Source organism: Orcinus orca, chromosome 13, assembly GCF_937001465.1.
Source record: "Orcinus orca chromosome 13, mOrcOrc1.1, whole genome shotgun sequence".
NCBI classification, from domain to species: Eukaryota; Metazoa; Chordata; class Mammalia; order Artiodactyla; family Delphinidae; genus Orcinus; species Orcinus orca.
The window spans coordinates 83,350,332-83,375,954 of NC_064571.1; the positions used below are offsets into that span (position 1 = coordinate 83,350,332).

General features: G+C 49.8%; 2 protein-coding genes and 1 pseudogene across 2 annotated transcripts in view; 2 read left to right on the top strand and 1 right to left on the bottom strand.

The window, feature by feature from the left end:
* The first annotated feature begins 803 nt into the window (after positions 1 to 803).
* Positions 804 to 9,546, top strand: NTSR2 (neurotensin receptor 2). Its single transcript, XM_004274931.4, is given in 5 exon segments — positions 804 to 1,456; positions 6,103 to 6,352; positions 7,947 to 8,037; positions 9,016 to 9,190; positions 9,192 to 9,546. Coding segments are annotated over 5 exon segments (1,284 nt in total). The 5' UTR covers positions 804 to 832; the 3' UTR covers positions 9,336 to 9,546.
* Positions 2,250 to 2,880, top strand: LOC117203235 (cyclin-dependent kinase 8-like; annotated as a pseudogene).
* Positions 9,547 to 18,293: 8,747 nt separating the features above from the next.
* Positions 18,294 to 25,623, bottom strand: part of GREB1 (growth regulating estrogen receptor binding 1) — a 69,194-nt gene continuing 61,864 nt past the window's right edge. The window contains exons 28-32 of the mRNA XM_012534854.3: positions 24,164 to 24,382; positions 23,056 to 23,191; positions 21,649 to 21,849; positions 21,078 to 21,216; positions 18,294 to 19,930 (exon numbers count right to left, since the gene is read on the bottom strand). Coding sequence (XP_012390308.1) covers positions 19,767 to 19,930; positions 21,078 to 21,216; positions 21,649 to 21,849; positions 23,056 to 23,191; positions 24,164 to 24,382 — 859 coding nt within the window. The 3' untranslated portion in view covers positions 18,294 to 19,766. The remainder of the gene's footprint in view (positions 19,931 to 21,077; positions 21,217 to 21,648; positions 21,850 to 23,055; positions 23,192 to 24,163; positions 24,383 to 25,623) is intronic.

Consider the following 25,623-nt stretch of genomic DNA (forward strand, 5'->3'; position numbering starts at 1 on the left):
AAAAATCAGGAGACCTGGTTCTGGCCCTAAATGCCCGGGGAGCTAAGGGGGGGATAAGAAACCCTCCACAACGGCCTTCCAGTTGTAAAGTTCTGGTGTTCTAGAAGGGCTTAGGAAAGAGACCAATGGAAGGTTTTGAAACATGCGAAACATATTTCTTTTCCCTTGCTGACACTGCTCCATGAGAATGACATTCTTGAAGGACTGGGGAAACGTGATATCATGAGGAGGCATCTGACAGTGACAAAGGAGTCCTTGAGGTTATTAGTGCGGCACTGAAACAGCCTTTAACAGAAGATGAAAGTGTGCTTTAGCAAGAAGGATGACAGCTGCAAAATGCTGAACTGCGGGCAAATTCTTGATCAGTTGTCCTTGGGACTATACACACAGACAGTAGCACAGCACAGGGGCACGCAGTGCGTGTGGGATGCCTACTTATGCTGCAGTGCAGAGTTTCACACAGATTCACCCACTTCATCTTCACAGAGATTCTGCAATAATATTTTTTAAATGCGTTGAGAGAGGGTTAAAAAATAACTTGCCCAAGGTCACACAGCTAGTACGTGCAGGCGTCTGGCCCAACGCATGTCTCTCAGGTCCCAAAAGGAGCCCACCGTCCACCAAGCACGTGTTTCCTGCGTGGAGCTGAACTGAGAAATGTGAGCGCGGCTAGCGGGCCTCCCCTCGCGGTCCTGCGCTGGCTCGGGGGCACCCTTCGCGGGGCGTGTCCTCCTGTTCTGGAGGTTCCCAGAGAGGAGGAGGCGCCGGCTGACGGGGCAGCTCGCCCAGTCTCCGGGCAGGGAGAGGGAGGGAGTGCAGCCGCGGGAGCGGGATGGAGACCAGCAGCCCGCGGCCCCCGGGACCCAGCCCCGGCCCCGCGCTGGGCCTGGACGCCCGGCTGGGCGTGGACACGCGCCTCTGGGCCAAGGTGCTCTTCACCGCGCTCTACTCGCTCATCTTCGCGCTGGGCACTGCGGGCAATGCGCTGTCCGCGCACGTGGTGCTGAAGGCGCGGGCCGGGCCCCCCGGGCGCCTGCGCTGCCACGTGCTCAGCCTGGCGCTCTCCGCCCTGCTGCTGCTGCTGGTCGGCGTGCCCATGGAGCTCTACAACTTTGTGTGGTTCCACTACCCCTGGGTCTTCGGCGACCTGGGCTGCCGCGCCTACTATTTCGTGCGCGAGCTGTGCGCCTACGCCATGGTGCTCAGCGTGGCCAGCCTGAGCGCCGAGCGCTGCCTGGCCGTCTGCCAGCCCCTGCGCGCCCGAAGCCTGTTGACACCGCGCAGGACGCGCCGCCTGCTGTCCCTCGTCTGGGCCGCCTCGCTCGGCCTGGCTCTGCCCATGGCAATCGTCATGGGGCAGAAGCACGAGCTAGAGACGGCCGGCGGGCAGCCGGAGCCCGCCTCGCTCGTGTGCACCGTGCTGGTGAGCCGTACCACGCTGCAGGTCTTCATCCAGGTAAGCGGGAGGGGCGACCCTACAGCCTGTTTTCATCTCTCATACTGGAGACCAGTCGGAAACTTGGGTCTCATTGCCCCCATTTTACAAAGGACTTGTGGAGAGACTTGGCTAAAGTGAAACACTAAGAGAAGTCCAAACAAGAATGAAATATTGCCATTTGCAGCAACAAGGATGGACCTAGAGATTATCATACTAAATGAAGTAAGTCAGAGAAAGACACATATTATATGATATCGCGTATATGTGGAATCTAAAACATAATACAAATGAATATATATGCAAAACAGAAACAGACTCTCAGACATAGAAAACAAATTTATGGTTACCAAAGGGCAAAGGGAGGGGAGAGGGATAAATTAGGAGTATGCAATTAACAGATAAAAACTACTCTATATAAAATAGGTAAGCAACAAGGATTTGCTGTATAGCACAGGGAACTGTATTCAACATCTTGTAATAACCTATATGGAAAATAAAACAAAATATGTATGTATGTATAACTGAATCACTTTGCTGTATACCTCAAACTAACACAGTATTGTAAATCAACTATACCTCAATAAAAAAAAATAATAAAGAAAGAGAAGTCCAGATTTGAATTCCAAATTAACTCTGAGTCTTCCCACTCTTGCAGGAGTGGTGAGCAAATGTGACGGGGTATAAGAATTACCCTGAGAGCAGGTAAAAATATAGATTTCATGACCCCCCCTAGGCGTCTGCTTTTGTATTATCACCAAAACTAGTCATCTTTAGCCCCAAGACAAGAACATGAAAGAACAACTAGTTTACTGGGACGTTGTGCAGATATAAAAAGAGGCCTGAACATTCAACATTAATGAAGCGTTTCAAAAGAAATACACATATCCACTGCAGCCTTACTGAGAATATGGAAAAATGTGAAGTTAAACCCAATAAGAAAACATTCCACTTGCTTTCAGAGTGGCTTACTATGGTCCCTATAAGGAGAATTACTCAAAGCCGGCTAGGCAGGATCCCTAATTTTTAAAAAATCCACTTCCTATATCAGACAGTTTTGCAAGTTGTCAAATTCCTTACCCCAGTCTGGACCTGATGATAAAGGAGACCGAAACAACAAACACCAAAACCCACCAACAGTAACCATACTAATGGAACTGGTCCTGCAGGGAATCAAGACAGCAGTCAGAATAAGGGAGGCCACTGACAACAGTGGGAGTGGCTCCTCCTAGCACTGCATCAGGTGGACTAATTGTGACCTCAGACCTCAGCGGTCTGCCCACAGGCTTGCTGCCTGCCCCAGCCCTGGCCCAAGCACATCCCGGCCACAGGGCAGCACGGGACCCTCATCTACCTCCCAGCGTCCCAGCTGCCTCCAGACTGTGAGCTGCAGGGAATCAGTCAGCAGAACAGTCAGTGCACTGCTGCTTCTGCCCAAGGCCTGACTGCCTGGTTCCCGCTGCACACTCGTGTGGTTCCCCCGGCAATGGACTAACAACCCCAGGCTCAAAAGACCTGGTTGTCAAGTTCTACCACGCTTCACAGACTGGGGTAGTGGCTTCCAGGCTGTACTTATATTGGAGTTAGGCCTGAGAGAGAAAAAAGTGTCAAGCAGGGGCTTCCCTGGTGGCGCAGTGGTTGAGAGTCCGCCTGCCGATGCAGGGGACACGGGTTCGTGCCCCGGTCCGGGAAGATCCCACATAACGTGGAGCGGCTGGGCCCGTGAGCCATGGCCGCTGAGCCTGCGCGTCCGGAGCCTGTGCTCCGCAACGGGAGAGGCCACAACAGTGAGAGGCCCGCGTACCGCAAAAAAAAAAAAAAAAAAAAAGTGTTAAGCAATGTTTGTGCTGCAGATATGCTACTTTCAACGTTTGCTTTACTGGTACGGACCAACCAATGCAATGAAAGCCATGAAGTGTTCGCGGGCCAAGCTTTTGACATTATATGTAGTGAATTCTTTCAGTGAACCAGTGTTGTCTGACAAATGGTGTATGTCAAAAATGTTTCACTTGAGATGTACAGCCTGTGTTAACACAACAAAACCACCAGACTCAAATTATTTTGGCCCATCTTTCTTTTTAGTGTCTTATCAGTGAGTTGATTCATTACCCACATGAGTCAATGCTTTTTGACCAAGGAAACTGCTCAGAGTTTTTGAAAGTAGAAAAAGCTGCGAGGGCATACCTTGTTTTATTGCTCTTGGCTTTACTGTGTTTTTTACAAATTGAAGGTTTGTGGCAACCCTGAGTTGAGCAAGTCTATCAGCACCATTTTTCCAGTAGCGTTTGCTCATTTCACGTCTGTGTCATATTTTGGTAATTCTCGCAATATTTCAAATAAAGATTATGACAGCAATAAAGTTTATGACACACTGAAGGCTCAGGTGATGGTTAGCAAATTTTAGCAATAGAGTGTTTTTACATTAATGTATGTACATTGTGTTTTTTAGACATAATGCTATTCCATACTTAATAGACTACAGTGTAGGGTAAACATAACTTTTATATGCACTAGGAAACAAAAAAATTCGTGTGACTTGAATTTATTGCAATATTCACTTTATTGCAGTGGTCTGGAACCAAACCCACAATATCTCCAGGTATGCCTTGATAGTTCTTCTAGAAAGATCTCAAAGGTGCCAAAGATTAATCACTAACTTATGAATATATGTTTCACCTTCAATTTCTGTCTTGACTGGTACTAAAGTTACAGTTTGATAGTAAGTATATTGTCAATAAAAACCTGTTTGGTTCCACAACAAACTTAAAATGATTGTCATGTACAGTGTTTTATTTTTCTCTAGGTGTTGCTGACTTGTAAGCATGCATTAAGGTGAAAAAAGCCTGAATGATAACTCCTTAAAAAGGTCCGGCACCCAATTGAGACGTTCTGTGATGCTTTTTGTTGTTGTTCTGGCCGCACGCTTGCGGGATCTTCGTTCCCTGATCGGGACGGAACCCATGCCCCCTGCGGTGGAAGTGCAGAGTCCTAACCACTGGACTGCCAGGGAAGTCCCCATTTTTTCTGCACTGATTTTAAAGTGCTATTAAAATCTTTCATTTTTTTCCCCAATGTTTGCAGAGGGAAAGAACTGAGGAGGAGAAAACCCTATAACACATGTATTTTGAATTTGAAAAATTAAACATTTAAAACACAAGGTATATAAACTTGTTTTTCATAAATCAAAAAACATCAAATAATAACACAAGACTTATAATGTAAAACAGCTGCTCCCTTTCTGCTCCTCCATGCTCTGATTTCTAGTCTCTCATCTGGAGGCAACCACCATCCACTCTTACGTAACTCCCGCTACATTTTGCCTACATTTTCCAAAGAATACGCCTGCTTTATCCATCAGCCTTAAATTTATCCACTGACTTCTACCTGTAGAAGATGAATACGTCATTCTTTTACACTCCCATCCCTGCCCTCCACACCCCACGTTCACACACACTTCCTCTCACCATCCTTTCAGTATAATTATGTCATGGTATTTGGTTAGATTCATGGTCAATATTTATTTTATTGTGACTATGTAAAATTCTTCACTGATGAGCCAGGTTGTATATTTTTTGTTTTTGTCCTTTCCAATATTACAATATTATCTCCAGTATTTGTTTTCCTTGCAGTTAGTAATGAATAGCCCTTTTTTCCCTCTCATTTGCTTAGTTTCCCATCTATTTCTAACTCATTTTTCCTTCTCTACCAGAAGTATAAATACCATTTCAATATGTTCAGACCCATGAGGTAATCTACCAGCTTCATCTTGTCTTCTTCAATCATCCCTAGAGCCCTTTCCTCTGCTCCAGCCTCACTGGGCGCACAGCTGGCACCTTGCCAATGCCACCCCATCTCTCTGCTCCTCTGTGGGACACTGATTTGGGGATCCCAGGTCTCCCTCTGTATTTGTTCAGAACCTTATTTTGATGGAACATATGCTCTTGTAACCTCCTGCGACCTGAGAGAAAGTTCGTAGAAGGTAAACAAATTTTTAAGAATTTCCATGTCTGAAAATGTTTCATTTTATCCTTGCGTTTCTCATAATATGGCTGGGCAGAAAGTTATAAGATGGAAATCGTTTTCCTCACAGATTGTGACGCATCACTCTTATTTTCTAGCTTCTTCCACTGTTGCTCTGAGTGAGTATAATGCCATTCTGGTACCCCATCCTTTGTTTGTGCCATTTTATCCCTTCGGAAGCTTTCAAGACTGTATCTCCAGGCGCTAAAATTCCCAAGAACACGCCCTGACATGGATTTATTTTCATTCATTGTTCTGAGTAGTCAAAGGCTTTTCAGTCTAGAAGCTCATATTCCTCCATTTTGGGAAATCTTCCGTAAACGTGGTTTTGGTCGTGTGTTTCGATGTTGTTATAATTTCCTCCCCTCTGTTTTCTCTATTCTTTTTCTTTCTGGAACAGCTGTTATTTAGATGGTGAGCATCCTAAACGTCCCAAATTTTCTTATCTTTTCTCTTCCATTTTCATTGCTCTCTCCTTACTTTCTGAGGATTTGCTCGACTTACTCTTGTAAGCCTGCTGTCACCATGCGCCTGCCGGCCCCCACTCCTGCTGCTACAGATTCCTGGGCCCTTGGGCCCGGCCTGATCACCAGAGTATCGCTGAGCCTTGGTGATACCTCCGTAACCTCTGGAATTACCTTTTCCAGGTGAATGTGCTGGCGTCCTTTGTGCTCCCCTTGGCACTAACTGCTTTCCTCAGCGGGGTCACCGTGAGCCACCTGGAGGCCCTCTGCTCCCAGGGGCCATCCCCTTCTGCCACAGGCAGCTCCGCCCCCAGCCACCTGAAGCTAATGAGCGAGGAGAGGAGGACACTGGCCCTGGGAGGCCAGGCCGCCCTGGTGAGACACAAGGACTCCCGCCGGATCCGTGGCCTCCAGCGCAGTATCCAAGTTCTCAGTTAAGTGCCCGGCAACACCGCCCAGAGGGGAAGGGCCGGATCCAGGCCTGCCTCCGCCAGTACCTGGCCACGTGACCTTGAGCAAGTTGCTGCCTCCCTCCAGCCCTCATTTTTCTCTTTGCCCCGGGGAGTTACATAATCACCAATAGGCTTCTGTAAGGTGCAGCAGTAGAATTAAAGGAAAGAATGGGAACTGTGCACGTGAACCCCCCAGTCTGATCCAGGGAGTGGTGCCCAAAGACAAGCAGGTGTCTGGCTGCTTCTCAGGGAGTCTGGCTGTACAGACGGACGCAAGGAGCAAAGGTAGTTAAGAATCCACAGACCAGGAACAGTGGACTCAGACCAGCTGGGTCTCCAAATCCAGCTCTCCACTAACTCTCTACCGTTCCTATGTGACATCGATCAGTGTGTTTGCTTTTCTACGTATCTGGGCAAACCTGGCTTTGTAAGGGCAACTTTAAAGGCACAGGAAAACGGAGGTCTTTCCAAGCACCTGCTGTGATCCAGGAACTCACGACGGTCTGGGAGGATGGAGAAAGGGAGAGGGTCTCCTCTGTCATCAGTGCCACGGTCTTGTGGGCAGGACCAAAATATAGGAGCCAAGTGCAACGTGATGTGACAAGTAACAAAGGCAGCCCATGAAAGGCCTGGATTTCCTTCCATAGACAACGGGCCGTCATGGCAAGAGCTGGTGTCCAGAGCTGCTCTTGAGATATATGTGCTCAGCAGTCTTAGAGGACAGGCTCTCCAAGTTTGAGAAGTTTGCTTCTCCAACTTCTGTGTGCACAAGAATGATGTGGACAGTTGTAAGACGCAGACCACTGGCCCCCAACCCAGAGATTCTGATTCAGCCGGCCTGGGATGTGCCTGAGATTTTATATTTCTCACAAGCTCCCAGCTGAGGTGGACGCTGCTGGTGCAGGGGCCACAGTGGATTAGAGAATGGGTTTGCCACCCAGGGCAGGAGTAGAAGAAAGGAAGGGAAGAGGTAGAAGGTTAGGGACAATGGAGCCACTTACGAGACTGCCGTCATAATCCGGTGAAGGGAAGATATGGGCCCCTAGGGTGGGCACAGTGGAAGTGAGGAAGGAATGGAGAGGGGGATGCTTTGTAATAGATTGGATCTCGGGGGTAATGGAAAAAGAAGACTCTGTGGCTTACGATGTGAGTGCCACACGGATGGTGGTACCATCAATCAATCAGAAAAAGGGACAGAAGAGGGAGAGGCCTTACAAGGCAGAAGGACATTTGAGTTCTGTTGTCTCTGCAGTCAGACAAAGTGGGAATATCTAGCCCTGAGTTGGGAGTATTTTCTAGTGACCAGGAGCTTATAGATATTGTAGCAGTTTCTAGAAGCATGTCAGTGGACAGGTCAGGATTAAAGTGGACATTCACTCAGAGGACAGGGTAACACCAGGTTTGGGAACAGATCCAGGTAAGGGTGTGTCAGATAACCTCAAAGTCCCCTTCCAACCCCTAGACTCCAGGAGCAAGTTCAAGGGAAATGCTCTTGTCACCTTGGGCAGCTTCTTCCCCAGAGATGGTGTAACTGTTACGTGTTTCCTGTCTGTCTATCTCTCCCCGGTCCTGCAGGAGCCATCGTGGCTGTGTATGTCGTCTGCTGGATGCCGTACCACGCCCGCAGGCTCATGTACTGCTACGTCCCTGACAACGGGTGGACCGAGTGAGTGAGGGGAGGAGCCCCAGCACACAGGGAGGGGCCGCCGGGCGGGGCCAGGGCTGCCTCTGCTCTCCGGAGGGACCCCCAGTTGCTGGGTTTCCCAGAACTCTGGCCTCCATTCTATCTGGTCCTGCCCAGTCTGTTATCCCAAAAGCTCCCAGCTCAGGGTGGGGAACAGAGCATTATCCAGAAACCTCTCTGAACTGGTCAGGCCATGTGAGTGGTAGTCAGAGCATCCTGACTTCAGGATGGAGAGCGGCCTACAGGCAGGGAGCGGAGAAAAGGCCATGTTCTTACAAGGAGAGAGGGAAGAAGCCTCAGAGCTGTGATTCCATGAGTTAACAGAGGCCCCTTAGAGACCAGACCATGCACACCCTTTTTATGACACAATTGGAGAAAAGCAAAGCAGAGAATCCCTTATCTTCCTTTTGGAAATCACTATGCCTCGATCATAAGGGAAAGTCAAACATCTGAGAGGAGAGAGATCCCACGTGGCCTCCAAGGAGATAGCTGTGTCAACAGATGGTTCCTTCTGGAGAGCTGCTAGCGCCCCCCTCCGACCCCCAAGTGCACACACATGCACACACACAGCCCTTCCCACAGCGACAAGGGGCGCAGCTTCTCAGAAGGACTTTCTCCTCTTAGCGAAGCCACATCTCCTTGACCACGCCCAGCACCACGAGGCTCCCCATGTCTCAGCGGGCTGGCCAGTGGCCCCCGTCCACCAGCAGGTGCGCCCTTCACTGTGCAGGTGACCGGGCCGGGCAACCAGGCACAGGGACTCAAAGGCTGGGTGGGGCAGGTCAGCCAAAGGCAGCTGGTGTGACGGAACATCTCTTGAATTTACACTGAGCTTCCCGACAGCAGGAAGCAGGCCTTCCTCACCCAGCCGTGTGGAAGGGGAGACACTCCCAGCAGCAAGGGGAGGATGCCACGGGCAGGTGGCAGGCCCTCTAACCTGCCTTCCGGTTTCTTCTCCAGCAAGCTCTACGATTTCTATCACTACTTCTACATGGTGACAAACACGCTTTTCTACGTCAGCTCGGCGGTGACCCCTGTGCTGTACAATGCTGTGTCCTCCTCCTTCAGAAAACTCTTCCTAGAAGCCCTCAGCTCCCTGTGTCGAGAGCACCACCCCACGGAGCCATTCCCCCCAGGGGCCCCGGAGCCCCGTCCTAGTGGATACAGCATCCGGCCCTGGGGCTCCCCCAGGAATCCTGGCCTGGATGAAATCGAAGAATGAGAAGAGTAACACTGACTGCACAGCCATCCAGCAGTCAGATGAGCAATTTCATCACTAATAACTCAAGCCATGCAGTCAGGCGGACCTACAGGGACCCCCAGCTCTGCCACTCACCAGCTGTGTACCTGCAGGCGAGTCACTTACCCCTCTTAGCCTCAGTCTCCTCGTCTGTATGATGGAGATGAATAATACCCATCTTTCCTGTTGTCTGAAGATTAAACGCTTAGCACAGTGCCTGGTGCATAATAAAGAATGTATTTTCGCTGGCATTATTTTTGTTGCTATTGTTATTACTATTATTATTATTATTGTTATTGCTGTTTCTCTGCTCTCCTGAATTTCTGCAAATGACAAACCAACAGTGCCCAGAGCTGACTGCCTTGTTAGATCACACGAGCTGTAGTAAAATCGTCCAGTCGCTCCAAGTAAGGGAGCAGCCGTCCACCCCAGCAGGAGCGTTCTGTGGGCTCTAGAGAGCCTGGAGTCACCAGCTGCCCTCTCTGGCCTCAGACCTGTGTGTCTGCCTGACGTGAGGCGGCCGGTGCAGCTGTGGAATGACGGCAGGGCTGCCTGCTCTGGAGAACAGCCCCACAGACGTGCTCTGGCCAGCAGTGTTCGGAAAGGCTGCATTTCCATTCTTTTTGTCAGAGCAGGCTCCCTCCATTTCCCCGCAGGCCTCAGCCCCTCTCCTGCCTGCACAGGGCCAAGCCCTGCTTGACGCGGCCAGCCTTGCTCCTGAAGGCTTGTGAGGCCTGAGCCCAGAGAGAAAGGGTGGCTTTCCTGTCTGTTGCCATTGAAGCCACAGATCTGCAAAGGGGCAGGAAGAGAAAAGTGAAGCGCAGCGCAGACGGACCAAGAAAAGGTTTCTGGGGCTTCCCCGGTGGCGCAGTGGTTAAGAATCCACCTGCCAATGCAGGGGACACGGGTTGAGCCCTGGTCCGGGAAGATCCCACATGCCACGGAGCAGCTAAGCCCGTGCGCCACAACTACTGAAGCCCAAGCACCTAGAGCCTGTGCTCCGCAACAACAGAAGCCACCGCAATGAGAAGCCCGCGCACCGCGACCAAGAGTAGCCCCCGCTCGCCACAACTAGAGAAAGCCCCCGCGCAGCAACAAAGACCCAACGCAACCAAAAATAAACAAATAAATAAAATTTAAAAAGAAAAAGGTTCTTTCTGATTAACTGTGTTGATGTTTCCCTGAACTCCGTCCATCACTCACCCTGGTCCCCAGTCCTGGAACCAGCACCTGTGCAGACACATCACGGGCAAGCAGTCACACAGACACATCACACACACATCACGTGCACACACATTCACGCACACATCATGCCACACACGACACGCACACGTGCCTGGACGAGTACCCTGTTGGAGGTGAGAAGCTAGAACAGGCAAAGGAAGACAGGAAAGGTGCCAGGAGGAAGGGCACACGGCCTGGGGTGCTGTGCAGTGGCCACTGCATGAGTGGGAGGTGACCGTTCCAGCCCCCAGCCCCAAAGCCCTTGAGAAAAGGCCAGAGGCAATGACAACACACTTCAGAGACAGCCTACACAGAGCCCACCACCCTCCTTGCCAGGGAGAGGAAGGGCCACCTGGAAAGAAGGAGCCACACGGGGCTGGTCTTGGGAACCTCTTGTCAGGTGGCTCCGAGGGTCGGGCACGAGATCGCCCGGGGGATGGAACAGGACGGACTCCAGACCGACACGTGGAGGGTGGGCACCCCCTCTCTGCCCCGTGTGCCTGGGCTCCGCCGCACTGGCTGAGGATCCCTGTGGGCTGATCTTAAAGGTCCATCTCTGGAGCTCCTTAGTGAAGGCGGGGGAGGGCACCCCCCTTCATTCTAGCGGAAGCTCACAGAGCACCGTGAAGTAGGAAAGAGCAAGAAGCAGCGCAAGATACAAACGTTGGTGCAGCTCCGTTAGGGGCACAGACGCAATTGAACCAGCGGGGTCCAGCCGGCCCAGGACTCGGGCCCCGGTCTGGGGCAGACCCGGTTTGGGGCCTGGCCTCATCACTTGGACGAGCCCACCCTGGGCAAAGGAATTTCCTTGAGCCTGTTGTTTCATCTAGAAAACGGATGGAGCAGAAGTCCTTAAATCCAGTTTTTAAAAATAATGTAGATCAGCAAAAACTGACTTGGATTTGAAGCAATGTACAGCCCTTAGCTATCCTTCTTCATAGAAGTATATGTACATTTTGCTGCAGAAACGTGAATGCTCCAAGTTCCTGCGTGTCAGCTCGGGCTGCCATCACCAAGCAACACAGACTGGGCGGCTTAAGCAACAGACGTTTATTTTCTCCAGCTTTGGAGGCTGCAAAGATCAAGGTGCCGACGAGTTTATATTTCATTCTGAGGCTTCTCCTGGCTAGTGGGCAGCGGCCAGCTCGCCGTGTGTCCACATGACCTTTGTGCATGTGTCGGGGGGGAGAGAGAGCCCTCGGGCGTCTCTTCTTACAAGGACATTAATCCTGCTGGATCAGGGCCCCATCCTTAGGACCTCATTATGATGACCTTACTTCATCAGTAATTAACCTGAATTACTTTCTTAGAGCCCCATGTCCAGATACAGCCACCGTGGGGGTTATGCCTTCAACATATGAATTTTGAGGGATGCCAACATTGAGTCCATAACATCCTGTTAGGGTTGCTGTGGTAAGTGGGATATGAACCACGCTACTTTTCAAAAAGTCAAATACTCTGAATTGCAAAATATCGACACACCTGATCCCAAGGGTTTCAGATACGAGATTATGCACATATAGTACCTAATAATCAATTTGTAATGAGAAAGAATGAAAAGTTCCTATCACAGTGCCTGGCATACAGTAAATGCCCAATAAGTACTAGTCGTCACTATTGTCATTGTCATCACTCTAGACCTCAAACCGGGTAAAACCTGGTAACTGGGTAAACCCTTACAGGAGGCCCTGTGAATAGCAAAGAACAGCAGGACCAAAATTTAAAGAAAAACATATTGAGAAGACAATTTAAGAAAACATGAACGATACGTAAGGAGTTACTTTACATGTTATCCAAAGATGTCACACAAATCATTAAGGAAAACACCAGGACCTCAAAGGCCAAGAAACACACCAGAGGAAATACGTTCAGCCTCAAAAGTTCCTAAAGAAACAACGATCAAAACAATAGTGATGCAGCATTTTGCGGCGAATACATTCATTTCAAAACGTCAGTGACAAGAGCCCCTATTGCCACCAGAAGCCAGGTGTGACCGATGTGCTCAGACAGTGGAGGGAGGGAAAATCAGAGTGCCCTCCCAGAAAGGAAATAGACAAGAAATTTGGAAGCTAGAGAAATGTTCAACAACTTAGAGCCTATGTCTCACCCGCTGGAACTTTCCTTTAAGGCAGTTTGCCAAGGAAGAAAAGCCTCTCTGTGGGCACACAGGTGTGTTGCCAGGCTCTTCATGGGGCATTTACCAGCGGGCTCTGGACCAAGCAGGTTAATCACTCATGATGCCTGCCCCTTACATCCTGCCTGGAAACACTGTTATTACGTTTGTCATTTTACATGTGGGGAAATGGAAGCAAAGAGAGGTGAAGACAAGTCTTGTCCCATTACTTGCATCACACCGCTTCCCAAGAGTCTGATGACAAAAGATGATACGAAACGAAAGGCTCAGCCTTAAGGAATCGAACGATTCATGATCATTTATTCAAACAAATCCTACGTGTTAGGCCACCATAAACAAATAATAAGACTTACTTAGCAGTATAAACGTACTGTGGTCTTACTATTAACTAAACAGGGAAACAGAATGCAAAATTATAGTATGCACAAGTCATTCCGATTCAGAGAAAAGGTCTAGAATGAGGCACTTAGAAGATGGTGAGTTTTCCATGGAGGCATGAGTGACCTAAGAATAAGGGCGATTTCTGCCACCTTCATCCCAGGGTCTGAGTTTAGTAAATGTCTGGTAGAAAAAGGACTGTGAAACCTTTTTTTTTTTTTTTTTCCTAATTGGTTGGCATAATGTTGTTCGTATAATATCTAAATAACAAATTTCAAGTAGAAATCAAATTCCCCTTGCTGGGGCCCCAGGTAGAAGCACTGGGCATTGACTCCAGCCCCTGCAGTCCAGGCTCAGACAGGCCTGAAGACGGATCCTGCCTCTGCCACTTATCAGCAAATTCCTTCACCTGCTCGGGCCTCCTGTCCACACCTGTGAAACAGATATGATAACCACTACCCTCTGGATGTTAAGTATTAAATGACATCATACATATGAAAAAATGCTTGGAAAAGTGTGTATGTAGCACTTAAAGAGCTCAATGGATAGTAGCCGTTATTAATATAAAGGGAAGCTCTTGGCTCCTGAATGCAGCCGATCTTTACAATTCTGTATTTGTTAATTTATTTATTTTACTTATTTATTTTTGGCTGCGTTGGGTCTTCGTTGCCGCACGCGGGCTTACTCTAGTTGCGGTGAGGGAGGCTACTCTTCGTTGCGGTGCGCGGGGTTCTCTTGTTGTGGAGCGTGGGCTCTAGGCGCGTGGGCTTCAGTAGTTGCAGCATGCAGGCTCAGTAGTTGTGGCTCGCGGGCTCTAGAGCGCAGGCTCAGTGGTTGTGGCGCATGGGCTTAGTTGCTCCGTGGCATGTGGGATCTCCCTGGACGAGGGATTGAACCTGTGTCCCCTGCCTTGGCAGGAGGGTTCTTAACCACTGCGCCCCCAACCAGGGAAGTCCTAAATTCTGTGTTTTAAAAAAATAAGCTATATCTATTTGTGTGGTTGTTTGGTTTACTTGTTTGCCTGCTTGGCCAAGATCAAGAGACCCCAAAAGTGTTCCTTTCCTAAGTCTTATAGCCACAACTACCTCATACCAGGATCCTAGGAAGCCTTTGCCAAACCTTGCCAAACTTTGCCAAACTTTGACAGATGAAGTATGCATCGCCCACCTGTGTTGATTCCCTAGGGCTTGCATGTAACAAAGTGCCACAAGGTAGTGGGCTTAAAACAACAGAAATTTATCCTCTCACAGTTCTGGAAGCTACAAGCTCAAAATCAAGGTGTCAGCCGGCTATGCCCTCCTAAGGCTCTAGTGAAGAATCCTTCCTTGTCTCCCAGCTTCTGTTGGTTCCCAGCAATCCCTGGAATTCTTTAGTTTGTAGATTGATCACTCCAGTCTCTGTCTCCACAGCCCATGGCGTTCTCCCTCTGTTTCTCTTTGTCTTCTTATAAAGACACCAGTCACACTGGATTAGGGCCCCACTTTACTCCAATATGACCTCATCTCAACTAATTACATCACAACAATCCTATTTCCAATTAAACTCACATTCTCAACGACTGGGGGTTACAACTTCAATATATCTCATTGGGGGACACAATTCAACTCACACCACCACCCAAAGCCCACCCTTCTTGGTAGGGCGGATTGCCACCCCTAGGAAACACCCTTTCATAGAGCAAAAGATCCTAAGAGAGAAAAATTGGTGCTCGCCCGAGTTTTAGAAGAAAGGCAAAAGGAAACTGGGACAGCCTATTCAGTGAATGACAAATGCAGTCTTAGAATTTCTGTTTCTTCTCTAGACCTGAAGGGCTTGAAAACTCTGCACTGGCCTTCCCAACTGTTTTGCTAATTAAAATGCTAATTCCTTCTGAGCAGGAAGTCTGCCTAAGCAAGTAGACTGAAAAAGAATCAGCAGCCGTGGACACTGGACTTGCCCTTGGTGCATGGTTTTCCCTTCAAGAGCTGTCTGCAGAAGCTGAAGCCAGACGTGGGAGGTTTCATGCAAACTTCTTAATTGAAAGTGGTTTCTAAACCTTAATGCTGGGATTGCCTAGACTCTAGACGGCACATAATGTGTTGCGTTTGGAACATGCTTGAATCCAGCACCACGTGCAACAGGCAACCCAGTGAGAAAATTCTGGATCAGTATTTCTATTGCACACAGAGTCTTAGGAGCCATAGTGCCTTCCAATATACAGCATTTGGGGGAAGTAAATAACTCAAGATAGCACGCAGCTGCGATGTTAGTGAAACTATCCTCACACCTGCAGGCATGAATCCAGATTTGTTCTGGCACTTGAGAGGTGTGTGACCTCAGACACGTCACTCAGCCTCTCTGAGCCCTAGTTTCTTACTCCGGAAAATGATACCAATGATATCTACTTCAAGTGTGACTGTGATGACTAAATGAAATAATGGACAATTAGCCATCTAGTAAAATGACTAACCATAGTAGATGCTCAAGAAAGTTTGCTACTCACTGTTGCTGATTTCATAGCTAACACAGTCTCCAGGGAGCTGGGTGACTTGGCAAAGGAGCCAAGGCATGAACCCGAGTCTAACCCGATGTCAGATTCCGTGCCCTCTGCACCGCCACATCCTGCGTCAAGAACTCTGACATCCACATAAATGTTGCTCTTGTAGCATGATCTCTCCTCCTTTATTGCAAGAGTCGTAAATTGCTGAAAGTTTTCAGGAAAAAAAGAATCAGTTTTTTGGTGTGTACTTATTATTCTTATCTGGTTTTGGGGTGACTGTTATATCTGGCGTTTCAGGAGTACAGGATTCCGTATTTCCCAATGTTCTGGGAGAGTTTTTAGTTTATGGCGGCAAAATACACATAAAATTGGCCATTAGTGACGTTTAGCACATTCACTATGTTATGCGAGCCTCACCGCTATCTAGTTCCAGTACATCTTCTGGAATTCTTATTACACACGCATTCTCTCCTCTTTGAAGGTTAATTACTTTAGACCAAACATATAACTGTGTCAACCAACTCTCATTTCTGTGGGTCTTCTTTGTCTGCTTCTGCAAGAGACATACTAGACTCCATTTATGATTACACCATTTACCCATCTTCTCGTATTTCTCACAATTCTTTATATTTCATAGCAATGTTGGCATATCTACAACGTGTTGGAACAGTCTCATCCCTCTGGGTAGAACTCTGAATTTTAACTTAAAATATCTCGTTGCCTATTTAATTTTTAAACATGGAGTCCTAGTCTGAGTAGCTTTCTTGACCCAATCTGAGAGCCTCAATCTGTTGTTAGGTGACTTTAATTCATTTATGGTTATTTTGCTTATTGATAGGTTTGGATGTGTATTCTATTTACCAAGCTTTCTTGCTGTTTATCCCCTCCCCAGCCTGCTCTTACCTCATACACTGATTTTGTCAGTGCTACCTTTCCCTTTAATGTTTTAGATATTGGACACCCTGTTTTTTCCTTCTAGCAGCTTCTCTAAAAGTTTTTAACACTTATATTTAAATATTCCTTTTCCATTAACATGTTAATCACTTCTGCCCCATTAAACCAAGAATTTTTGCTCAATTTCACTCATTTTATCAGTTCCCCCATCACCGACCACTCCCACCCCCAGCTCCCATGTTGGGACCAGCTAAGATAGAAGAGATTCATTCGTTCATTCAATGGGCATCTCGCGGTCCCTACAATTCGCTGGGCACAATCAAGGCTCTGGGAACAGAGCAGTGGAACTGTCTCATAAAATTCCTGCTCTTGTGGGGAAAGACCCAAAAAACAAAAGACAGCTAAACAAACTGTTCTGTTAGCAGGTACTCTCAATCAGGGATGACCTCATTGAGGAGGTGGCCTTTGAGTAGTAAGGACTCAGTGCAAACGAGGGAGGGACCCAAGCGGATGTGAGGTGAGGGAGAAGCACTCCGGGCAGAGGCGGGTGCTGGCCTGGCAGTGGCCAAGGTGGTCCAGGAGGGCCAGGCAGCTGACACACAGTAAGCAAAGGGAGAAGTTAAGGGTCAGCAGAGATCAGGAACATCCCTTTGTACTGCCTTCTTAGAGACTTTCTCAACTGCACCTCCAGCTGTCTCTCTCACTCCTTTTTTTTTTTTTTGCTGTACGCGGGCCTCTCACTGCCGTGGCCTCTCCCATTGCGGAGCACAGGCTCCGGACGCACAGGCCCAGCAGCCATGGCTCACGGGCCCAGCCACTCCGCAGCATGCGGGATCCTCCCGGACCGGGGCACGAACCCGTGTCCCCTGCATCGGCAGGCGGACTCTCAACCCCTGCGCCACCAGGGAAGCCCATGTCTCTTTCAGTCTTGAGCTGGTCTATCTCATCCGCCTATAGAGGTTTGAATTTCCGAGATCTGTACCTGATCTTCTTTTGTTCTGGATGCGGTATATTCTTTTTCCCTGAATTTAACTATACTTTGTTGATGGGATTCCGTCTGCTGTATTGACTCTTCAGGGAGCTTATCACCTCTCCCTCTATAACATTTCCTGTATTTTGTTATGAGTTTTAGCTGTGCGTTTATTTCCGTACTAGGGAGCTCCTGTTTGCTATCTACTGCCGCAAGTGACTGTGGGCACAGCACATTGCGGTGGCGACAGGGTGCCGACAGCTTGTCTTCACAAAGGCCTGGGGACCCGCCCCCCTGATTGGGGCTCCACACTCCGGGCCTGAGCCTCAACGCAATCAGCTGCTCAGCCCAGGTTGGTTGCGGGGTGCAGAGCGCGGCAGGGAGGGCTGCGAGGCGCCAAAGAGCATGGCTGCTCCGAGCGGCTTCCCCTGGGAATGACCCTGCCAAACGCCCAGGCCCCCGCCTGCTTCTTTAGTCACTCGGAAGCTCAGGGCACAGGAGGAAACCATCCTCCTGTGTGGCAGGCTCCTTTGCACGCTTTGGGCCATTGTTTCTTCCATTTCTGCCTGTCTTTTCTCTTTCAGGGATTCCTCCACATCTTAATATACCCTTATTTTTATGGATTTGTTCTTCTTTCCTTTCCAAAACTGTCCTTCTGTCATTCATTGAGATTTTAAGCAGGTATTAGCCCCCCAGGACCACTGGCCACACTACTTCCTCCCAAAACAATGCAACTCATTCCCAGCAAAGCAACAATACACGCATCACAAATTCTATTTATAATAAGGCTGGAGCAAATACGAATACTCGTTTGGGTTTTTTTCCCAAGTTTAAATTAACCAATCAGATGAGGAAAGCAGCCCAGAAGCCACCAGAAGCCACCATTTACAAAAGACAAGTAGAACTAAAGAAGGTAAGTTTTTATTCCAAGATAGGAATAATGACATATACAAAGTGATCATTTTAGAAACACTGATCTAAATCTTTTATACTCATGGACTTTTTTTCTTAAGGAAGAAAAGATTGACATTAACTCTTCGGCATCATCTTTGAAAAGAATTTCTTCTCGGATTGTTATCCATTAGAGTGCTTTAAACGTCTAAGATGGATGGATGAGAGTGCATTCTGCTGATTCATTTCTGACGACCTTTAAACTCTTCCTTTGGTTACGGGCCACTCCACAAGCAGTGTGGTGGGGAGACGGACCCCAGAGTCTGCTTCTGCTTCTCTCCGGCTGTGTGATCTTGGTGAGATGCGCTCTCTACATCTCAACTGTCTCATCTTTGAAATGGGAAGCATAATTCCACGCACATGGGCTGCTGGAAGGGTTAAGCAAGATCGTAACTGTGAAAGCACCTGGCCCAAGGCCCAGCCTCTAGGGGGCCCTCTAACACGCTGGTTTAAAAAACATCCCAGCACAAGCCAGAGTGTGGGCGCATCACAGAACATCACTGCTGCCTTGTCTGTGCCCCTTCCTCTCCTGTCAGGGACCAAACATTCGTAAGAGAAGACAAGCGATTCAAGGAACTAAAAACTGAGCTTCAATAAATTAGAGTCACAAGTCTAGTTCTTATCAACTGTTTTCCACATCGCTTTAGTTGTTCTCATTGTTTGTTTCAAGTAAGCCATTTGGTCCTCTTTCCTTTGTAAGGCAAATTCTATTTCTCAAGGTCAATCTCTGTAACCCTAACCTCCTTCCTGAAACCCCTGTAGTTTTTAAAAAAGTTTCTTTTCACTTTTGCCCTTTCTAAGAGGTAGGGTATTTACCCTATACTATTTTAATAGAATCGTATTTGCTCTGAAGTGAAACTATTTGTTTTACTTTATTAAAGTTGATGCCTTTGGGCTAGCTTCTAAAAGAGTAAACTTACATAATTCTTATTAAGTGAACCCACTTCATTTTTTCTTGTCTCCAGCCTTTACAGTTAAAAGGTTCTTTTGGAATATTGCTCTGTAGTAGGTTATAGAGAAACCGACATAGCCAACATCATATCCATCACCTGAAACGCTGGCGCCTGTACAAGATAAGCCAGGGGGGATCCTTCAGAGCTCAGAGAAAAGTCAAGTCTGTCCGTGGAAGCATATGGACGATGTGACAGCAGGCAAAGCTTTGTTCTTCATACGATGGACTTCAACACAGGCCAGGGCGATGGGGTCTGCCCCGGAACTTAGGGGCCTTTGGTTTGAGTTCCTGCTCACCGTTCACTCATCCCCGTGGGTCTCAGTAAGTCTCGGTCCACCTCTGGGCCTCGGTTCCCTGGCACCTACCGTGAGGGGGTGGCCAACAGACACCTCTGGGTCCTGCCCCAGTTCAGACACTCCGTGGTTCCTATTCTTCCTTTAGCCTCAGCAGCCTGAGGTTCTGAAGGCCCCACCCTCAGGTGTGTCTCCCTCAGATGTGTCGTCCGGTCAGAAAGAAGAGGGGTCGGTCCTCCTTGGCGTTGGCGGTCTGGAATTCATCTCGCAGCCGAAACTGCCACTCATCTTCCAGCTCCAGGCGGACGACCGTCTGGCGGAGTGAGTTGCGGTCCTGACAGATCACACACAAGGTGGCACCTGTGTGGATGACAGCAGAGGCATGTGAAGAAAACAGGGGAGTTTCTCCAAAGGACAGGTACCGCCTGGCTGCTATTCGCAAGAACAAAACACGCTGCTGCCTGGAAGGGAAGGACCGGGTGTCCGCGCGAGCTCTTGGTTCCTTGGGGATGCGTCTTAATCCTAGCAAGACAGTGAGACTGTGATTGGGCAGGTCTGGCAGATGAGACACACGGAACCAAGAAGCACTGGCAAAGAAGCGAGCAGAGGGGGAGAAGGAGACAGACTCACAGGACCACAGACCAACATCCTCGGCTCCAGACCCTGCTGGGCAGCGCCCTCCCCCGGTCCTTCCAGCCCAACCCTCCCTCTCCAGCCATCCCAGCCGGCCACCCGCCCAGGCCCCGCGCACCTCCTGACTCTTCCTCTGCTGGGCAACGAGGATTCTCCCGCCTCTTGATGCCTAGCGTTGATCAGCAATCACGGGTGTTCGTTCTAGCTACCTCCCTCCCTCCCTACACATCCTATCCTCCTATTAGACAAAACGTTTCCCAAGAGCAGAGAAGGTTGTGGAAACCTCTGACTGTTTCCCCAAAGCTTATGCAATGTTGGTGCTCACTAAACACCTGGTAGAGAGGAAGGTCAGAGTCAAGGCCAGCCGAGGAAAAGTGAAGCTCGATTAGGGGTCCCAGCTGGATTGGGAAGAATGTGTTTAAGTCATACAGAATGAATGTCTCTCACTCTCAACCACTCTAGCACGAAAACACCTACAGAGGGAGAAAGATTAGAAGAGAAGTAAAGACACACGTGGCACCCCAAGACAAGGAAGAAGAACTCACCCACCAGGAAGGAAAAACGTCTGAGGGGATCTGCGTGCTTAGACTAAGAGCCTGGATTGGAAAGCAACAGAAACGTTGAAAATATCTGCTAATCACCGAAAAGAAAGGGGCTGTGTCTTGTCTCTACGCAAACAGGTAGAGGGGGAAAGAGCTGCCCTGGGATCCCATCCCAGCCTTCTTTGCGCTTCCCTGGATGGTCGGGGAAGTCATGCGCCCTGAGCCTCAGTCTACCCGTTGCCAAGGACTAGGACCAGAGGTCACCTCCGCAGAGGTGCCAGGTGGCGACAGCCACTCAAGGCAAGGTCCGTGGTAAGAGTACGGGAAGTTACCTTTCAGAAAATGAAACTTTTTCAGGAAGGCAGCTCCCACAAAAGAGTCACAGAGGTAGAGCAGGAGTCCACTAAACAGGAAGTCGGAGCAGGTGATGTTCAGAGAGTGGGGCCTGGAGCTCACATAACACACAGAGATCTAGAAAGAAAGGAATCCAAGAGAAAACGTCATTCTCCGTGAAATACCCCACGACACTGTGTTAGCGCTTGGCATCTAGCAAATGCTAACCGCCAGGTCAGGCTCAGACTTGGAGGAACAGAGACAGTATTTAATGTTATTTCCAAATCTATATCCTAAAACTCAACTCCAAGACTTATCCAGATTTATCAATTCATTAATTCATTTGAGAATCAGAAATGTTTAGCATCAGAAGTGGGTTTCTATTCTTAACTTCTTATATCGGGGCCAAACCACTTCAGTCCTCTCAGCCTTTATCTTATCAGCTGTAAAGTGGGGTCATACCGGAGCGGAAGTAGTGGAGTGGTTCTCATTCCAAGTGCTGGGTTCTGGCGCGCATGTTTAGGAATTTCCCGGATTTATGGACTCGACAGCGCCCCCTCTGACAGTTACCTGAGACCCCAGGTTAAGGTAGCAGTCGACGGACAGCACGGGGTGGCCGTGGTTCTTCAGGGACAGCGGGAAGAAGCGGTGGCTGTGGTGCTGCAGGAACTTCTCCAGCAGGAGCTGCGCAGGGGCTGTGAGGAACGTGTGCTTGCTGTCGGGGGCGCAGATGTACTGGGCCGGCACGATGGCCATGGGGCTGTCAGACACCTGCGCGGGGAAGGGCGGGTGTCAGCCACTCCCAGCCACCCTGAGCAGGGACCCAGGGTGGGTGGCGCCGTCGTGGAAGGCTGTGTCATGGAGCAGCGATGTGAGAACACATAACTTCCACTGTGAAGTTCTCCATTAAGAAAAATTAGGTTTAACCGAAGTGGGACGTGTGAAAACTGATCACGTGATCGATCAGAATCGTAGACACTGACCATTCCACGCCGAAAACTGGCTGCCTGGTCTAGAAAAAAATAAGGGAATCCATGGACCTTGGGAACGTTCCCCCAAATCCAGGGATGCAAACCTCTGGGAACGGCCAATCTCCCCTTGACCCCCAGACCCTATCTGCCTCCTGTCCAGCCACGTGGCCCCTGCTCTCCACGGCCCGGCCATCTGGGCCCACCATCTCGCGTCCTATCACCAAAAGACTTCCCATGCTACAGCCAGAGAGACTGTGGATGTAAATCATACTAATCAAACCCTCTGCTGGACACCCTTCAATGGGTTCTCGTTACTCCTACAGAAAAGTCTAGAACCTTCCCACAGCGGATAAGGTCCTGCCTACTTCTCCAGCTCATCTCTGACACTCTGCCCCATGGATCGGAGGGACCTTCAAGGCAGGGGTGTGCCGGCTCCGTATGGGTTCCTGGAAGACACAGATCTCCGAAGGCTCACCGTGACTTCGCATCTGAAATGCCCAGGTCTGCCCGGCCAGGACCGACACAAGCAGATCACGTCTCTGCCCACCTGGAGGCCGGCTCAGCCATCAGCCTAGCCCGTCAGTGCCATTCAGACAGTGTTTGTCAGGCACTGTCCTAGGGGCTCCGAGAAGAGCACGGCACAGCATCTGCCCCCTCCCCCAAGGGGCTCTGTCCAGCGGAAAAGCCGGACAAGTGAACGGCAAAGACAGTGACAGAGATGAGCTCAGGAAACCAATGGGGAGAGAGAGTGCGGGCAGGCAAGGGCGCACAGGAGGGCTGGTGGTGCGTGTGCGCTGCGGGGGACGCACAGGAAACCAGTTAGAGTCGGAGATCAGAAGGGAAACCTGATGGAGTCTTTCCCTTCCCAGCGCTCCCAACCGGAAACCTTTACTAATACTTCCCAGCAGTCAAGCCCACCCCACTGACTCAAAGGCGCCCAGGTGGCCTCCCTGCCAGCTTTCCCACCACGGACAGCAGCCCCCTCTAGGCACACGGCCACACCCACCTTGGACGTGATGTGGAAGGACCTGTGCCCGCCCACCGCAATCTGCTTCTTCATCACACTGAAGCGGTTGAACCGGCAGAGCAGGAGGCCGGCGCTGTGCACCCGCAGGTTGAAGTCCACGTCATCACACATGAACCTGCCCAGAGCCAGAGGAGGGGGCGGGTCGGACTGGAGGCAGCTCACACACCCCCAGTCACGCCCCTACCAGACACGTGGAGTGTGTACCCCTGTACTGGGGGCTGGGAAGGCAGAGCAGGCTCGTTCCTGCGCCAAAGACCTTCCTCTGGGAGGCACAGAAGGCAAACCGAGAAGGAAAACAGGACGAGCTGTGACGCGCCTGCCCCAGGAAAGCAGGGTGCACCCCAGGCTTACACTACAGAAGCACCGCCCCCTGTGGACCAGGCACGACACGCCCGGCACCGTGAGGGGGACTCGACAAACACCACTTCATCTATTTGCTGAAAAGAAAACCACCGACCTCCCAAAGTAAAAATATGAGCCACTTTTTACAGCTGGAGAAAACAAGACTCAGAGATGGCAGGTCATCTGCCTAAATTGCAAAGCTGACAGTGGCAGAACCCAAATTCCTGGCAGGTCGGTCTGGCCCCAGAATTGACACTCCTGCCTGGGCCCTCTCGGGGGTGTGCCCACGGCCTGGCACGTCGAGGGCTCAATAAACGTTAGTGATTAGATTCTTCTCGTGACGTGAGCGTTTCTGCATAGGTCTGCAGAGAGTGACACAGGGAAATTACAGTTTCCTTCAGTGCTAACGCTCCTAAAAAGTGACGTGTTCAGAGAAGGAGCAGAAAAAGCAAGAGAGGCAACACCCAGTAGCATTTAAGTCATTAAATAAGGTACCACGTGAATTGAGGAAGGAAGCTGAATGGTCTTAGGCAAATCTGCCCTAAAATTATACAACAAAAATGCCAGAAAAACCCATGAGGGCCGAAAGCAAGGGACCAGGCCAACGCTATGGGTGAAAAGGCTCTGGTTTCGTTGGCCCTGAAGGGCAAGGACAGAGCAGCCCCTGCCAGGAGTAAGGCTGCCCCTCACCGAGGGCCCTGGGACCGTGGGCGGAGCTGACAGCCAAGACGGCGCAGGAGCTCACCGATTCTGGTTGTACTGCACGTTCTGGGTCAAGTCCACGTTCAGGATGATGAAGTCGTGCACGTGGCAGCGGGAGAAGGGCTCGCGCACCTCGCGGCTCCCCGTCTTGCTGGACCACTTGCGCATGCCGATCAGGGCGTAGTGAGTGATGTTGGGGGAAGCCTCGATGTGCTGCATGATGTGCTTCAAGGAAACATTCCTTTCCGACCAGGAAAATTCCCTGTTCGAAGGAAGGACATGGACATCCCTCGGTTGGCATGCAGACAACAGCAAGGCCCTCTGGACCAGGCTGGCCGGGATGCTGCTCTCCCCTGAACATGCTGGGCGGGGTGGTGCAGAAGGAACCCATCACAACCGCCAGGCACCGTGCTCAGCACTTCAAATTCACTGTCATTGATCCTCGCAGCAATCCTATGACATAGGCATAGCATCCCCATTTTACAGATGAGGAAAAAGAGGCTCTGGATAACTTGCCCAGTGTCACGTGACAGAGCTTGGATTGAACGCTGTTGTCTGTGTCCGGAGCGCACAGTCTCTGCATTTGCCGAGCCACCTTGCGTTTCCAGTGTCAATTCCAAGCGAGGTGGGGGGAGGGAAGGAGGCAGCGTGTAAACACCTCCCACCCCACCCTGCCGGTGACTGAAGTCCGTGTAGACAGTGGGGGCCACCCAACGGCCAGGGAGGGCTGCTGAAGGGAGTAACCCCAGGGCTGGGAGCTGGAGTGACGAGAGCTCTGTCTGTGAGACCCAGGGACACGGCTCAACTTCTCTGCATCTCAGCTTCCTTTTCCCGAACTGAGGGGCTTCAACTAAACTCTCTAAGGCCCCAGCCAGCTCTGACGTGCCAGGACTTGAACGTCTGCTGCAGAATGAAATTCAGAAAGGCAGAGGGAAAAGCTTGGTTCTCTTCCTCATTGCTGCCCTGGCCGAGCTCTTGCCCTGGGAAGCATGACAGTGAGAACACTGAAGGCACGGTGACTGCTGTCCTCATGCACGTGCAGCTCTATCAGACAGAAAACAGTTTTTTCTAGAAGAGCAGTGGTGTTAATGGTGATTGTTACATTAGGACTCACTAACACAGAAGAGGTGAACCAACCTCAAAAGTTGCCGCTCACAAAAACAAGCCAAAAAATCAAGTTGTTTCTCAAAAAAAAAAAAAAAATCAAGCCCAAAATAAAGGCTAAGTAAAACCACACAGAAATATTTTACCCACGATGCTCAGCTGCAGCCGTATCTACTGAGCCTTCCCTACATTGCGCTGCTCCATCGCCCGCGACCGGGCACACAATTCATGGTTTAATTAATCCTTGTAACAAACTTCTAGCACAAGTTTAGGTGCCCCTTTGAAAGATGAGGAATCTAGAACCCAAAAAACAGTCATTTCCCTAATGTCACACAGCAAATAAAAATACAGCTTCACGTTAGGAGGAGGCTGGGGGGAGGGAGGAGGGACTGCAAGGTT